The sequence below is a fragment of the Euleptes europaea genome, chromosome 2, assembly GCF_029931775.1.
Source record: "Euleptes europaea isolate rEulEur1 chromosome 2, rEulEur1.hap1, whole genome shotgun sequence".
Taxonomy (NCBI): Eukaryota; Metazoa; Chordata; class Lepidosauria; order Squamata; family Sphaerodactylidae; genus Euleptes; species Euleptes europaea.
In genome coordinates, this window is record NC_079313.1 from 76323992 (window position 1) to 76341916 (window position 17925).

General features: G+C 39.0%; 1 protein-coding gene across 2 annotated transcripts in view; it reads left to right on the forward strand.

Annotated features, from left to right (window-relative positions):
- PIK3R3 (phosphoinositide-3-kinase regulatory subunit 3) overlaps positions 1–16701 on the forward strand; it is a 293502-nt gene extending 276801 nt beyond the window's left edge. For both annotated transcript variants that reach the window (XM_056844282.1, XM_056844283.1), the window contains 9 exons: positions 7617–7728; positions 8570–8668; positions 10087–10267; positions 11307–11432; positions 12501–12643; positions 13802–13978; positions 14579–14653; positions 15392–15562; positions 16486–16701. In XM_056844282.1, the coding sequence (XP_056700260.1) occupies positions 7617–7728; positions 8570–8668; positions 10087–10267; positions 11307–11432; positions 12501–12643; positions 13802–13978; positions 14579–14653; positions 15392–15562; positions 16486–16684 (1283 nt within the window). In that variant the 3' untranslated portion in view covers positions 16685–16701. The remainder of the gene's footprint in view (positions 1–7616; positions 7729–8569; positions 8669–10086; positions 10268–11306; positions 11433–12500; positions 12644–13801; positions 13979–14578; positions 14654–15391; positions 15563–16485) is intronic.
- The last annotated feature ends 1224 nt before the right edge of the window (positions 16702–17925 follow it).

The window sequence follows — 17925 nt, forward strand, 5'->3', positions numbered from 1 at the left end:
GTTACTAATAAGCAGGCTTTCGAGAAACCGTTCCAGTGTGAGAAATGGTGTTTATCTTTGCTTTTGTAAGGAATTGTCTAACGTAGCAGGGCATACCAGCTATTCATTGAAGTCTGGATCTGATCATGTATATGCACATGCAGAAGAAATCTTTTGTCGAATGACCAGCCATTCTGAATTAACACAAAAAGTTTAACATGTTTCTTAGTGATCATTAGCCACTTGTGTTCTTATGACAAATAAAATCTGAGACTTTTTGTTTTTAGGCTTTGACAGCCTAATGGCTGGGGGCCAAAGGACTGGTTTCTGATGGGGGGGGTATAATTTTATCTAATTCAGGAGACGGGCAATTTGCTTTAATACAAAGTCATGCAGGAAATATTTGTCACTAAGCTTTCAGATTTATCACTGCTGGTATTTAAGATAGATACCATTTTTTAAGCTGATATTTCAAGGATTCTCTCTTTTAGGGTGAGAAAAGAACCTTTAGGGGCACACATTTGTTAGTATTTGCATAACATTTGTTGTAAGATTAGATGGCTCTTACCGTTGCATTCTGAAAGATGGTAACAACATGCCAATAGGTAAATAAAACACATTACAATAAAATATATATGCATTATACATGTCACAACATATGACCAAATTGAGAATTCTTAACAAATCTCAGACTGGGTCCAAAAATACAAAATAACCAATATTACCAAAAGGCCTTTGCAAAACAGACCTTCCTAAATGGTAAGAGTGATGGCACCTCTTAACTTCCTCCAGCAAGCCATTCTGTAAAATTGGCCCAGTGACCACAAAGGCCCTAGTATGAATGGAGCCATTTACTGATCTACAGAGGGCACTTCAGGCAGAAACGAAGACAACAATTGGGGCAGAGGTTCATTTAGGGAGATGCCGTCCTTTTAGATGAATGGGTCCAAGGTTATAAAGGGCTTTAAAGGTAAGTACTAGCGCATTAAATTGAACTCAGAAGCAAATAGTCAACGAGAAAAAATGTTTGAACATATATAAATATGTTCAAAGTAGCTTACCTCATTTAAAAGACAGGCAGCCACATTCTACACTAATTGAAGCTTCCAAGTTGTCTGGAAGCTTAGTAACTATAAAATTAATGCCAATTTAAAGTATTACTATGGAAGCCTATTCCAAAGTATGTGCATAATCTCTCATCTCTGTGCATACTCTGTAATCTCTGTGCTGTCACATATGTAACTCTGTGTACTGCTATGCTGACGTAGTTGGAGCAGTAGTGTGATAGTGGCTACATTGCTGCTGTATGCAAGTGACCCAAAGATTTGTTAAATCAGCAGATTAAATCTTCAACTACAGTGCTGTATGCAGTGAAGGATCTAAATTATTCTAATATATCCAGTTTGGTTCTAACAGATGCTAATTAAACATAGGAGGTGTCAAGTAGTTATACAAGTGATATCAAAGGGGCATGTGCCTAGTTAAGTGTAAGGATCCAGTGCCCTGTCTTGAGGCATCATTCAGTGACTGCTCATATTCCCATGAATACCATTGACATCCAGGGATCCCTTTTAGTGTTGTTCCTCTATCTACAGTTAGACCCACTCCCTTCCACAACACATAGAATCATAGAGTTGGAAGGGACCACCAGGGTCATCTAGTCCAACCCCCTGCATAATGCAGGAAATTAACAACTACCTCCCCCCACATCCCCAGTGACCCCAACCCTCCCCAGCCATGCAGGACCCCACAATCAAAGCACTCCCGACGGATAGCCATCTATCCTCTGCTTAAACACCTCCAAAGATGGGAACTCCACCACCCTCCAAGGAAGAACATTCCACTGTCGAACAGCCCTCACCGTCAGAAAGTTCTTCCTAATGTTTAGGTGGAATCGCTTTTCTATTAGTTTAAATCCATTACTCCGTGTCCTAGTCTCTGGAGCAACAGAGAACAAGCTAGTTTGACATTACATGTCAAAGTAATGTTTAGTTCTTTTTCTTGGTAAGTGCATGTTTTCCTTGCATTTCACAGGGTTTAAGCAATTAAAAAGACTGTACTTTGGGATTATAAAAGCAATGTTTACCACTTTGGATCACAATATCATGTTGCACAGTTTGGAACAATTGATAGGTATGTATTGGTTGACACTGAATCGCTGTAATTTTTTTTTTTTTTTTTTTTGCCAGAACAGTCCTCAAAAGTGGCTAGGAGATGCTTGCTCTGCCCCTATGTGATCTGGACAGGTGGATTTTGGGTTTTGGTGACATCAGCATATTTACAACACCCTGTTCTATATTTCTTTCGGGAATTGCAACGGTTGTTGCTGTTTTGAATTAGTTTTGAAGTTGTGGTCAGGTAGAAGAATGTTGCTGAGGCCGAATTCAGATACCATGGTGGTAGCACTGGTTGGGAGGCCGCAAAAAAAGTGCAGTCTGCTTAATGTTAGTGGTGTATATTTTGCTCTTGCTCTGTCACAGTAAGTATACAGATCTACTGCAGCTGAAAAGCAGGTGGCAGCAGTGACCGGGAGTACTTTGTATCTGTTACATCTTACATAGTAGTTACATTCCCTTATGGATAATTAAGACTTGACAACAGTTACAAAACCCTTTGTAAGATAAGAATTGACTTCTGCAGTGTACTCTTCATGGACTGTTCTTGATGACTACAGAGCTAATGCAGAATGTTAATGCAGTATGAGCTTCTGGACACAATTTAAAATGGTCATTCTTGCTTTTAAGGCCTTGCCTGGCATGAAATGGATGTACTTTAGAACATCAAGTCCCATATGAGCCCACTCATTTTGTTTTGTTTTTAAATGTGCATTACAAGCCTGCTCGAAGAACCCTCCTTTTGAGAAGTTAAATTGTCAATAGTAAGAGTAGTGCTTTTTCAGAGGTTGCCCTGGTTTGGTGGTATGACCTTAAGATATTTGTCAGTGGCCCTTCCTCCCAACTATTAAATACTTTTTGTAAATTCCTTCTGTTTTGGAGAGATTTGGGCTTGATTATTACCTAGTGTATGTGTTCTTCACACATTTATTCATCATAATTTAAAATTAGATCAAAACATAAATTTCACCTAAAACAATGCAATAAATTATACAGTTTAAAAAGTCCTTTTTATGCATCTAGTCCAGCCTCTTGCTCAATACAGGAAATCAAAAGCTACAGCACACACACCCCCATATCCTAAAATCTTAAAAAGTAACCACAGAACTTGAACTCGCTTCTGCTGCTTTCAAGAGCAGAAAGGAATGCACTGCAGCCACGTGCAGCCTGGGCCAAGACTTCCCATCCCACTATCTGATTCATTGAGTTCTCACTCTGAGGTGGAGGATATCTTCAGCAGTGGGTGGCTCCCTTCCCATGCTCAGGGAGGCAGGGTTTAATTTCCTCTTTGTATGATCTGTGCTGGGACTGCTCCCACAGGAAAACGTGAGAGTAGCAGAAGGGCTTAATAGAGTACTGAAGGCTGTCATCTTCATGGTTGCCGCCACCCTGGATTCCATGACCTTTTTGGCTAGGTCAGTGGCGGCATCCAATGCTTCCAGGAGAGCACTATGGATGGCCAGCAGATTATGTCTTCAAGTTGCTCCTTTTAGCATACCCCTTCCAGGACGGGCGCCTCTTTGGGGAAAAACTGGCAAAATCCTGGTGGAGACCAGGGACAAGAGAAAAGCTATGCCCAAATACATTAGAAGAGGAAACAGGGGACCCAACTCCTTGGGTCCCTTTTGCACCTCACACACACTGGCGCATCCCAGACCTGATAACAGACATAACACCTGGGCCAGTGGAAGGGGCTCCTTCCAGAGGGAAAACAGATTTAACAGATTTTCCCAGTTTTCACAGGGATGCGAAAAGCCCTGGCAAATTCACAGACAAGCAAGGCAAGCATTGACTCCAGCACAATCCAGGTGGGAGGAAGGATCCAACACTTTACCAATCAGTGGGACCTCTCCCACCCAGACGCATGGGTGCAACAAATTGTGCATGAGGGCTACCTAATAGAGTTCCAGAGTCTCCCACCAGAACAATTAATCCTTTCTCCCAATACTCCAAACAGAGAAAAACATCTTTGCACGACATCTGCAATAGACCATCTGATCCAGATTGGGGCCATCAAACTGGTTCCTCAAAAAGAGCAGTTCTCTGGGGTTTACTCCATCTTTTTCACCATGCCCAAGAGAAACTGAGACTGACGGACAATCCTGGGCCAGAAGTATGTGAACAGGCTCATAAAGATGAAGCACTTGAGGATGGAGACGCTTTGCTCTACGTCCATACTCATTCAATAGACCCCACAGAAGCCTACCTTCATATGCCCATACACGTGATTTAAATCAAACCCACCCTGATTGCAGCCAACAGAACTTGACCAGAAAAAAGATCAGCTAAGAGGCAAGGTTGAGTGTCACCCCCATTGAAGGAGAAAACATTTAACAAAAATCTGTACAATAGGGACTGGATAAAACCTATGGGACCAGAGGGATCAAAATCCCACATAAGCAACCAGAATCTCCTAGACATGGGAGGGTGCACAATGTCCCCTTCTATCTGAAATAGAAGGAATCCTCACAGCCAGCTGGAGCGCAGGCCACAATGTCTGCCTGTCACTCTGTAGCATTGCACCTTCCTCCCTCACATAGATTTGCTTTGTAGATTAAAATCTGGGGTGTAGATTTACTGTAAATTAAGAAACAATATTTTGATACTTGACATTAACAGTTCATTCATGTTACTTCACAGAGGCTCTAATGCTGCTCCAGCATAGATCCAGGATATGTGATTGCTGGAGTGGTTGCCGTGAGTTATAAATGTGAATTTTTCCTTCTTGAAAATACAGGACAGCATGGCTTGCTGGGGTGGTTACAAGAGGGGTGATTTGTTGATCTGGGTGAGGGGGGATGTACTTTTGTAAACACAGCCCTGGATTAGTTTTCTGTAAATATGATGTATAATATATAATGTAATATTCTGTATAATATAGATGGGAACTAGGACACCCTCTGGTCCGGACGGGAACTTGTATTATTCACTCTTTTATGAAACTGTCCTCATCTGGATGTACGGACATGCTGCAGTTGCTCAGAAAAGTCTGGATCTGCGTTTCAGATGCTTACAAAGTTTCAAAAATTGTTGCTAAAACTCAGAGTATGCTGCTTTCTGCCAGCCATGTTCTGCCCTTCTCCCCCCCAGCTCAATTTAGAGTTGCTTGGCAACTGGTGGGAGAGTTGTGGGTGAAGATATGGGGGCCATGATGTCAGTTGTGCTGTCAGTTCTGGTAAAAAACAAGACAAAACACAGAAGTGACATTGGTACAAGGTCTAAGAAACTCTATGGTAATACTAGAGCCATCCTATGTCACTTCTGATGGGTTTTTTTTTTAACCAGAACTGACATGGCACCATACACAATGCTACAGAGTTGTTGGGTTTTTTTTTTTACTTTTTCTAAGCAGCAGGCAACAGGAATAGGGCTAATGGGACACTTAGCTCAGTTGTTGCTATATAGAGATATATATCTGCTGTTACTTTTTAAGATTTTAGGATATGGTGGGTGCTGTAGCTTTTGATTTCCTAAGAGGCTGGACTAGATGCATAAAAAGGACTTTTAATTTATTGCATTGTTTATTGCATTGTTTAATTTATTGCATTGTTTTAGGTGAAATTTATGTTTTGATCTAATTTTAAATTATGATGAATAAATGTGTGAAGAACACATACACTAGGTAATAATCAAGACCAAATATTTCCAAAACAGAAGGAATATATATATTCATATAGATAGATAGATAGATAGATAGATAGATAGATAGATAGATAGATAGATAGATAGATAGATAGATAGATCCTTCGACAATATATAAAAATAGTTGGCCCAATCCCAGAACTGACTTTTTTTTTGGGGGGGGGAATTCTATTTTTCACATTCAGTTCTGATTTATTGGTCTAAATCTGCATTCCAGAAGCAAGTAAAACTCTAGTTGGTTTGATTGGTGTGTTGACATTGGCCCTGAGGGCCATTTGCACCTGTGTATTTTGAATAGAACCCTCCAAAAACCCTGTATCCTGAAATCTGACTGCTCTACCACAGAATGAATGCCACTAACTGAATCTGATGTTTGATAAGCAGCCCAGTGTGTGAATGTCTAGGTCGAAGTTCAGGATAGTTTAAATTGGCTTGATCCAGCATTTTCTGGTTACTCAGGAGAACAGTTAACTGCTGTATTGAGCTATTGAAAAGGAGCATTTGAAATTTAAGTTGCTGCATCATTTGAACTTTAATGTGGCAGGTGTGTTGGAAGCAAATAAACCTTTAACAGATGATTAATCTATCGTATGCTCGCAATAAAAATGTGAATGAACTTGCTTCTGACACCTGAGGTATTGGATGCGGGGGAAGTTGTTTTACTTACTCTCTTTCTCCAGCTAGCCTCCTCACCTTTGTTCACTGGAAGTATCAGAGGGGTCTTTCTAGTCCTTTGGCAATCCTAGCATTTTTCAAGGACTGTTATGGTATTGTGCCTAGCATGATAGTTTGCTGCATTCTGATTTCTTCCTTGGTGATATTGCCCGTTGCAATAAAACTTTGATGCTGCACTGCTTTGCTAGCAACAACAATTGGGAGAAGATGGGAGTCCCTTACTTTGCTGGCCTATATCACCTGGCTTCCAATTCAGTCTGGTCAGTCCTTTGCTTGGGCACATCTATGTAATAGGTCTTTTCCAATATTTAATTTTCCTGCTTTTGAAAACATACAACTGCCCTGTAAAAAGTTACACAGTACCATTGATTTAATTAAGTCAGCACTGACTACTTTGTCTGGCAGTCCTTTTCAGCTCATTTACCTGATTTCACTTGTTCTACTGGAGAAGCAAGGTTTCGAACTTGAGACCTTTGTTAATGCATGCAGAGCATATGCTTTACCATTGAAAGGTGCCCCTCTTAATTCTCAAAGGTGCAAACTGCAAATGTAGAGACCCAGTATACTTACTCAGCCAAAGGAGGAAGACAACACCCTTTATTATACTGGATTTCTTGCTGGCTAGCAGTTGCCCTGCTTGCAGAGTACAGCACCGAGAACCCTATTCTAGCTCTCCCATCACCATCTAGGAAGATGCAATGCAGTAACTTATTCAGGCTGCAGAAAAGAGAGAAGGAATTCAGGCACTGCCAGAAAGCCTGGGCTAAGTAAGTGATGGAGGCTGGCAAAAAGCTTTCTTACCGTAGCAACCATTGGAGCTGTTTGTTCCTTCAGCGAGCAGAAACGTCTGGACACACTGAGGTGGGACAGGGCTGGGAACTAGCACTGATGAAATGTAGTGGATTTAGCATCCACCTCCATAAAGGATAGCTGCATTCTTTAAAGCATGTTATAGCTTACTTGAGCTCTAATCTCGTGACACAAAACTAGATTTTTTATGAGTCTAGATTTTATGAGTAATCTAATATTGGCTAGAGAAATAAAATATGCCTTAAGATTTCTCCTCTGTTCAATTTTATGTCTTTAGCATGGTATGGTATGCCTTGCTTAAACTTAATGTGAAGTTACTTGGTTGATTTTCTAGTTTTACTTTTCTACCTTTATTGTGAAACTTCAAAATGTTAACAAGCAAAATTTCTCTTTCAGCTCTTCCCCCAAAACCCTCCAAACCAATGACTCCAGTAAATACAAATGGCATAAAGGAGAATTGCAGTTCTTCACTTCAGGATGCAGAATGGTATTGGGGAGACATTTCAAGGTAAATAATGCTTATTTATCAAGTAAAACGTAACTTATATCTCATTTATATGCATATTTTGGTGACATTTTGGGGCTTGAGCAAAAAATCCTTTCTAAACTGTCAAATGCTGTGATTGTTGTTAAATGGTAAAGACAAAATTAATTAGATCTCCATAAAATAAAACGAGTGGGTAAAAGTTAATTTTTTTTTGTCTAAATCAGATTTTTAATTTTTTAATTGTGTCTAATGATCTGGTATGCAAACATGTTGAAGTCTGTGAATAATCTCTTAAAATTAAATCCATGATTTCCTCACAAATGCCTTTAGTTAAAGCTTGCTTTTCTATATCAGAGAAAATCCAATACAATTTAAACATTACTTATGAAAATACTATGTATATGCACCACAAACATAAACTAGTTTTTAGATAGTCTCTTAATTTTTCTTTCCACTTTAGATGCTGCTCCAATAATTGTCCGATAGGAATAATTTTCTAAAGTTTTGCTAACTTCAGGGTTATAATCCAGATAACTGAAATCAACATGAATCTAGACCAAAGGAATGTTTTATGAGCAAAACAAAAAGATGGCAGTTTAGATGCCGTTTAGGAAAAAGTCCATAACTGTGGCTGCTTGAAGTTTATATTTTAAATAAAGTTCAAACCTACCTCAGAAAGCCCTAAAACTTGACTACAAACCCTGTGTTTTAGATATACAGTTTAAAGACCAGATATGTAGTTATTTTAAAAGCAGGATGGAATGGCCTGTCATACATCTAAGGAATTAATAGTGCTATTGTGAATGAAGGCATGTTAAACATAACATTATGTCATCCATCTTACAACTTTTTATTCTTTCAGGGAAGAAGTAAATGACAAATTACGAGATATGCCAGATGGAACATTCCTGGTGCGAGATGCATCAACCAAGAAGCAGGGAGACTATACTCTGACGCTGCGGTAAATAATCGGGGATTTCCCCTGTTTGTCCTGCCCCAATTATGGGTAGCATTTGCTAGTTATTGCTATAGTTGTAGATTTGGATGATCACATTCACGCTAGCCACAGCTGACCTAGAGCTTGCTAAGTGTTTCTCACTTGGTCTTGATAAGCAGTATTAAGAATGAGCAACTGGAATCTACAATGGCATTTGGCATTCAGAGAATTATTGGATTTCTCTGTGTAAAGCAAGTTGCTATACATTCTGGCTGTGTTCAGGATGAGGAAAGAGGCCATATTCTGCTTGTACCTTTTCTTTTTAAACCCAGTTCCTTATGGGAAGTGGGAGAGAGTATCAAACAATGCTGGAGTTGCCTTGCCATGGGTGCCATCCAGTATCAGGGATGGTTGATATTTTTAACAGTGCAATGTTTTCTGCAATTGCAGGGCTTTATTCTAGGAATAAACTACAACCATTCATTTAGAAGAAAGTAAAAGGGAACTGCATCAGGATAGGGACTAAATATGCTCCCTGTTCTTGATCATTCTAGTTGTTAAGAACTGTCATCCTATCTCCATAGCTCCATCCTTGTTTCTGTTTCTTGATCACACAGCATATGGACGGCATGTTGAAAGCACTGAATCATTATATAAAACGGACTGTATATAAATAGGTTTCTCTATAATGTGCCTTTGAGAAAAATGATATAGTTGCTGTTACACAGAAGTTCATACCAAAAAATTGATCTTCAAATTGGATTCTCAAGATACTTGTTTAGAAAATACTTCATCCATAGCCTTTTACTGGAAAGAGATCAGGAGAGAATTTATGTCTTAAACGGTTCCTTCTTTGTTCTTACTTGTTCTGTACTTAAATGTGCAAGACCTATACATTTAAAAGATATAGGGAACTGTTCTGATGTTTGCTCCTGCCAGAAGTATTGGTTCTGCAAGCAAAGTATGTTATTGTGAAATTTAATCTGGGAATGCAAGAAGTTTGAATACTCTTCTGTGTCATAAATAAATTTTAGGATTGAATCCAAAAGAATAGATATATCTGTAGAAACAACATGCAGTGTGATCTTAGCATATTAGAAGCCAACTTCATTATTTAGAATGAGATTCTGAGGAAATATAGGAGGAATGTCAAGGTAACTGGACCACATGAATGTGTTAAAAGGCCACACATACCTTCAGGAAAGAGTCATTCTCACTCTTAACGAAAGAACTTCTAGTCGGATGAATGTACCTGGAGTAATGAAGCAACTATACTTAGAGTGTAGTTTGAACATTCAAATCACAGTGTAGCTTCTCAATATTGGTAGTGCAAACTAACTGTGCAGAACTTTGGATTTTTAGTATAGTTGCAGTGTTCTGTATTAGTTGTGTACGCAGTTGCACATATGATCAATGTAGTCTGTTTTACCTCTCCCTTGCAGAAAGGGTGGCAACAATAAATTAATAAAAATTTATCATCGAGATGGAAAATACGGTTTTTCTGATCCACTGACGTTTAGTTCTGTTGTGGAGCTGATTAACCACTATCGCCATGAGTCTCTTGCCCAGTATAACCCTAAGCTTGATGTGAAGCTGATGTATCCTGTGTCCAGATACCAGCAGGTGAGAACCCAGTTCTATCATTAAATGCAAGTGTTCTTATAGGGTTTTCTTAAACAATGTATCTTTCTAGAGATTGTATAGGAATATCTTCAAATCGAAAGTCAAATGCTTTCAAGAAGACACCATAAACGTCTATACACCTTAATATTATTCTTATCATGGGTGTTCAGTAGCCTCACTTACACATTTTCTACATTGCACTGAAACATGAAATTGGTGTTTTAGTGAGTGACTGCAATACAAACTAGGTTCTTACAAAGTTGGGTGGCACCAACAATTGACTGGAAACCTGCTCTCTGTACAGTCTACTAAACTTGAGAGAGGTCATTCCTGGCATACATGCCCAACAGCAGCACACCAAACCATTTTTGTCAGCATGCAGAGCTAGTTGTGTGCCCTAAGGTTTGCCAAGGTAACCTGAGGTGGTGGTAGCACCACCAGCAATTAAGCTGCCCCCAGTGTATCTGGAAAAGTACAGCCCTCTCCCATTTGCCAGCACACTATCATCTTCACAAGTAGATGTGGGATTTGGGACACTTGGGCCAAAAATAGTTCCTGTCAATTTTCTAGAACGTTTGGCCTGTTTGAACAATACATTTGCAGACTAAGTTTAACAACATGTGCATTATCTACAGACTCCATTATATTTATAAAAATATTTTCGTAGGGGAAGCATTATAGGATTGAAAGCCTAACACACTCTGTAAAAGAAATCTTGCTGATATTGGTATTGAGGTTATTGTTGGGCATCCAGTTGCAAACACTAGTTTACACAAAGATCCAGCTGTGATTCTCAAACATTTATGTATGCTTTCTGAGTAACTGGACTAGTCAGTATTCAAAAACTGGATAAAAATTGTATTGGCAGATGTAAGGCCCCAGAGGAACCAAATAAGTATATAGATAGAGAGGATTTGTTGTTCAGCCTAAGACAGTTGGCTTAATACATGCTTTTTCATGATGGTAGCTTTTCAGGCAGATCAGTATCTTTTTGTTGTTGTTAAAAAGTTTTCCTGTTTTCTACCTCTGACATATGCAGGACCAGTTGGTGAAAGAAGATAATATTGATGCTGTGGGCAAAAAGCTGCAGGAATACCACACTCAATATCAAGAGAAAAGTAAAGAGTATGACAGGTTATATGAAGAATATACCAGAACCTCACAGGTCAGTTGCCATTATATTTTGTTCTCTTGGTCATAAAGCCCAGAATTGGGCATTTGGCAGCAAACCTGCAACTTCCAAACCAGCTTGTTTTCATCATACAAAGGGGGATCAGGTCATGAAAACATAGCAGAGGATTCCTAACTTTCTGTGTCCACTATTTTATTTCCCTCTCTTTTACTGGAAACCTGGTTTCTCGGGGGTAAGGCTGCAGGGAAAGAAGCTGGGAGAAGTGGAGAAGAAAAGCAGCTGGGAGAAGGGGCTAACTGGGAATTGTGTTTCTGTCACCAGACATATAGTTTGAGCAGCCTTTTTATTGAATGGCATCATTACAGATTTTGAATATCAATTTGAGTGTGCAGTCTTGGATGGTAGGCTACAGGAGCAGCCTGCCCAGAAGAACATGGTCAAGAACATGAGTGAAATCTCTTCAATACTGAAAAGCATGAGAGGTGACTTGTGCAGATTTGCTTAGCTATAACTGTTTAAACATTCCTTGGCATTCATCCAGGACTGGCTCAAATATTGGACGTCTTCCCATTATTTCCCAGCTGTGTAAGATTTGGGAGGAATTATACATCCTGTAAACAAACTTTACCTGCTTGTGGAGTCTTGTAGGTTCTCTAAAATCAAAAGAACAAGAGGCCATTGGAAAATCACTGCAAGGCCCACAAAGTCTCCTCCTTGGACCTTATCAATATTATGACATCTGACTTTGCACTTAAACGTAAGCCTTACTCTTCAGGATCAGGTGTTCCCCACATCTAAGCTGCTTTTATTGCTATTGTTAAAGATACCTGCTGCCTCATAAAGGCCAAACCATCCCCTGTCACTGTATCTAATTGGGATGACTGGGACTAGCTTCATTCAATTCTGCATACTCAAAGTAATTAAATGGTTGCCTTGCGAAAAAAGTGTACCTAGTTAGCCAGAGGTTCTTGCAGGCCTAATTTTGTAGCTTCCATTTTAGAAGCTAGAATCAGAATCCCAAACTGAAAGGCAGCATGCTGTTCAGAAACTTTGTGATTCTGGTGGCTAACAGTGGTCTCTGGAATTGATTTGTCTGTGCAGGAAATCCAGATGAAGAGAACAGCAATAGAAGCTTTTAATGAAACAATTAAAATATTTGAAGAGCAGTGTCACACCCAAGAGCAGTATAGCAAAGAATACATTGAAAGGTTCCGAAGAGAAGGGAATGAAAAGGAAATTGAACGGTAAGGTTTGCCAAAACGCTACATTTATTGACTGTTCTGTTTGAGTATCATTACTGGACATCTCTGTAATTATACCTACTCCCATATAACCCCAAAATATCTTTATCAAGTAGTAATTTAACAGTACTCAGCTGTATCAGAAGTGTATAATCAAGACCTTTGCAATGGAAGTAAAGCTTCTGCAATTTATGAATCACACAAGGAAATCTCTGCACATTTATTCTTTTGAATTAAGTAGCAGTTAATCCCCTGTCCGATTCTGAATACAGCAGTTATTTGCTGGTTTAAGGGACGTAACACAAGGTGCTAAATTACTTAGGATAATACAGTCTGAAGCAGGCTGAAGAGCTCCAAAAGGCTCTACCTCAAAAAGGAAAAGATCTCTCAATCTCTAGTATGGATGCTTACTGTACAGTGTAATTCTAAGTACAGTTAATGGCATTGGGTTTAGAGGGGTGTAACTCTGTTTAAGATTGCGCCATCAATTACTGTAAAAGTCACTGGTGGTGGGTATTCTTAGAAAAATCACTGCTGAAATATGAACCTGCTTGTATAACCTGTTTATTGGTTGCACAGTCTCACTGATAAATTTGAGACTGCAGAGGCTCAATTCTGATGAGAGTAAGTAGAACAAATTCATTCTTCCTGGTTATGTTAGGTATACCTTTAGTTAGATGTCTAGTGAAGTCTACTTCCAGTATCTATGCATTATTCAAAGGAAGGAGACTTCCCTGGCCACCTAACTGAAAGTGTATACTGTGCAGCGTTCTGTGATCATATCTGCTTAGTGAATTAATCCTGTTACAAAGTCCACATAACCCTTTTGCATGACCCATCTACATTGCAGCTGGAATATCTGGGTTGTCTGGACTATCCGTGGTGCTCTGTTTGCTGCTGAATTCGCCTGTGCTATATTATATACCTGGTTTCCAAGGTGATTATTCTGCACTCGTGGTTTAGTGATGAAGTGGAGGAATAGGAAGCTCTCATATGGATGCACCCTTAGGTTGAAAGTTCTCTGAACAGGGAAAGTGTCATGAGTTTACCACAGTGCCTGTCACACTGTGCAGTATTAGAGCACAGTATTCAAATATTTTCTATCTTACAATAGTCTGATATTCTTGTCTGAAGTACATAAACTAGAAATATTTCTTACAGTATTATGATGAATTATGAAAAATTGAAATCACGTCTGGGTGAGATCCATGATAGCAAGCTGCGATTGGAACAAGATTTGAAGAAGCAAGCCCTGGACAACCGGGAAATTGATAAGAAAATGAACAGTATCAAACCTGATTTTATCCAACTGCGCAAAATCAGAGATCAGTACCTTGTGTAAGTAGGCATGGGCTGAGAAGTTAATTGTTGGTTATTAAATGGTCAATATTATATTTCTGCACTGTAGTGGAGCTCTTCTTTAAATACTGAATGGAAGTACATTAATGGAAGGGAAGGGTAGCCCCTTGATATGGAAGGACTTCAACAGATGGTTAGCCTTTTCAGCACTCGTATAATAACTGCATGGCTTATTAATAACTCTGATACAAAGCATGCTTGGTATGGTACAGTTCTGGCTCCAGGAAAATATCCCCCTTAACTTTGAAGTGAAAAGCAGCCTATCCTAAGTCTTTGTTGTCTGATGAACAGATTCAGAGCAGATAATTAAACAAGACCTCTATGTGGTATATTGCCTTTCTAAAGCAGTGCTACAATTTCCTGCCTCCTAAAATGCAGCTGAGGCATCATTGATCAGGTGGATGACAAAATGCATCTCCTCTTGCTGTGCCCACATATTGTTGGGAATGTGGGGGGCTGGGTTAATGTGAATGAAAACTACATCTTAGGCATGTTCCTTTTTAGCCCAGGTATTTTATAGGTATTTGAACAACTTTTTTCTAGTGCTAATTTATTCCATATGTTATATCCAATTGGCAGCTGGCTGAATCACAAAGGAGTGAGGCAGAAGCGAATAAACGACTGGCTGGGAATCAAAAATGAAAATATTGATGAGTAAGTGTCCTTCTACAGCCATTATGATTTTTAACACTATGAATGACCAAACTGCATGGAGAAATTGCACAAGAACCTATAATTCTGCATTAGTGTGTGTGTGTGTGTGTGTGTCTATGTTGTTCCAGAATGACCATGTGTACTATTTTTTAATCTGATGACCATGTCATAAAATTCATATCTACATGCATGACCAAATAACACAGATGGTAGTTATTGTTTTTTCTCTTGGCCAAATTATTCAGGATAACTAACAAATCTGCTACAGTAATAAAGCTGGTTGAGGATAGAGTGTTAAAGGAATTAGTTCTAGAAAAGGCATATAAACAATCATAATTAGTACTGTATATGATACTCTAAATAACATTTAAACAACAATACCTCAGGACTGCTAATAACTGCTACAAGCCTTGATCGTGTATGCATTCCTAAATGAAATTGATTTTCTCTATATGTCACTTTTTTCTTGCCTTTCCTCCAAGGGGCTCATTGTCATACAGTTCTTCCCTCCTCCATTTTCCTCACATAAATCCTCCATCCTTCCTCACATAAATCATGTGAGGTAGGTTAAGTTAACCAGTAATGACCGGACAAAAGTCCAGTCCAATATTTCAACTGCTACACTGTGCTGGTTCTTGACAGCGGCAGTATTAATATGCTGCCATTGTGTAAAGGCCTCTTCCATTGTTTAATACAGAAATGTTCCTGCATTAAAAAATAACATTTGTTTCTTCCTAGTACATATTTTACAAATGAGGAAGATGAAAATCTGCCACATTATGATGAGAAGACTTGGTTTGTTGGAGATATCAATCGTATTCAAGCAGAAGATTTGCTTGGTGGGAAACCTGATGGAGCATTCTTAATTCGTGAAAGTAGCAAGAAAGGCTGTTATGCCTGTTCTGTGGTGTAAGTAGTGATTCTCTGAATTTCCATGAGCCTAAAAACCTATGTGAACTCACAAGAGTAAGCCCCGTTAAACTTATTAAACTTGATGGACCTTATTTAAGAATAAGAATACACAGGATTAGGTTGCATGGCTTGGTTAATTTTGCTGCCTTAGTCTCTTCTGAAAATGCTCCAGTGTGCATGTTGTGGAGAATGAAACATGCAGATATGAAGATAATAAACGTACACTGGCCTGTAGGAGGATGAAGGAATTCCTGAATTGTCAATACACTTGCTATTTTCCAGTCTAGTCGCACTGATATGAAAAGGATTAAACCATTATAAGGGGACAGTGATTATCCTGCTATCATGCCCCCTCAGTCCCATAATAAGTATGGATCTGAGGTTAAATTCGACAATGGTAGACCATTCTAGGAATGCGAGTAGAAGAAAGTTTCAACAGCTGACTTGTATCTTACTGTTAATATGTTAGAGAAGCATGTGCTTTTAGCTGCTTTGTAGGCTAAATCCTTAATGTTGTTTTAAAGATGGAAAGAATATCAGGAATGGCCCTTAGAAGAAAAGAGATTATGACTTATGGGATCACTTGGTAGTCTAAAGTGTTACAAGCTTTAATAGTGTTCATTGGGCTTATGGATTTTTTAAAGTTTTTTTTTATTGCCCTGTCAAGTACTTGGAAGAATCTTCACTTCTAGTCTGCTGTCATTTCCAAATCTGGTAGTTATTTAGTTGTCAGGGAGAGGGGATATTTAAGTGAAAGATTTGAAAACTTATTAGATCAAGGCACTCTTTTTCTGCGCTCATAATTGTTTACAGTGTTTTTTCTTTGTCTTAATCCATCAAAGTTCTTCAATATTTCATTGATTGTAATATTCTAAGTAGTTGATCAGTATGTTAAATGTTTTTTTTTCTTTTCTTTACAGAGCTGATGGGGAAGTTAAACACTGTGTGATCTACAGCACTCAAAGAGGTTATGGGTTTGCAGAGCCATATAATCTATATAGCTCCCTTAAAGAATTAGTCCTTCATTACCAGCATACCTCCCTCGTCCAACACAACGACTCCCTCAATGTCAGGCTCGCTTACCCTGTCTATGCACAGATGCCCTCCCTCTGTAGATAAACTCTAGGAGGGTGAAGTATAGGGAGAAGTGTTGGTTATCTCGGATTTCTTTTCTACAGTTTTTATTAGAACCCAGAGGGCATTCTTTCTCCTTAAACTGCTTGTTTTGCACAAGAAGTGATTTGATGAATGTGAATCGGAGACCTAGCAGCAACAAGGTATCAGCTTTGGGATAGGTGCCCTGGTGCTACCTGAAGATCAGCTGTGTTTTTATATATGGAGACTCTTGTGTTCCCTGTAGGGAACAAGTAAACTCTCTAAAATGCACACACAAAAACCTAGAACAAAACCATGGAGAGAGACATTTTGCCAGGCACCGTCAGCGGAACTTCTACTTGGATTTTGGTTTTCTGAGGTATTGGTAACGTCTTTCAGTCTTAAGCTCCAGGAAAACGGAGGAATAGTCTCTGCTACAGACGCTTTTTTTCCTCCCTGTTAATTTTTAGCAGCTTTGCTGCAAGTTAGACAAACTTACAAATGAGGGCTTATCTTGATGTAGCACGGGATTTGGTGAAAGGAGACCAAAGGAATTACGGGGAGAGTTTCAGGTTCTTATTTAAAAGAAAAATCGTCAAAGAAATATTGCTTTATATTTTACCAACAATAACAAAGTTTTGGTTTTGACAGCACTACAGGTCTTCATATTAAAGAAACCAAACTGAAACCACCAAAACTCCGCTCATTGCTGGACTGAGCACATATGGGGAAAGATTGCATTTGCAACCGCACACTTGCCAAAACTTGAAGAGAAAAACTATAAAAGCTAAAACTTTCTTATGTACTTCTCAAAACTCTAACCTGACCTGACGTAACTGCACCACTTCCCCTTTGTTACTTTTTTAAAAACACATTTTCTTTCTTCCAAGGATGTCAGACAATTTTTGTTTTTAAAAGACACTAAGCTTTGGAATGTAAACCAGAATGAAGCTGGCACTTGGCATGTTTGTAAGATGCTAAACAATGAAATATTCTATTTGAAAACATTTGTTTCTTTTCGGAAAAAAGTGCAATGGGTTTTTTCTCGATGGCTTGCTAAACCAAAAATTAGGGGTGCAGTCTACATACTGTTCATACAGGCTACAAAGCTAGTAACGCATTTGGATTGCCTCCTAAATTGTTAATTCCATTGCACAGGTTGTATACTTGCCCTTCAAATTCATTGTGGGCCTACCATAAAAGCAAATATTTGGGTAGTTGAATTCAGTGGAACTATACAAGACATAGAATGGTAGACTCTATCA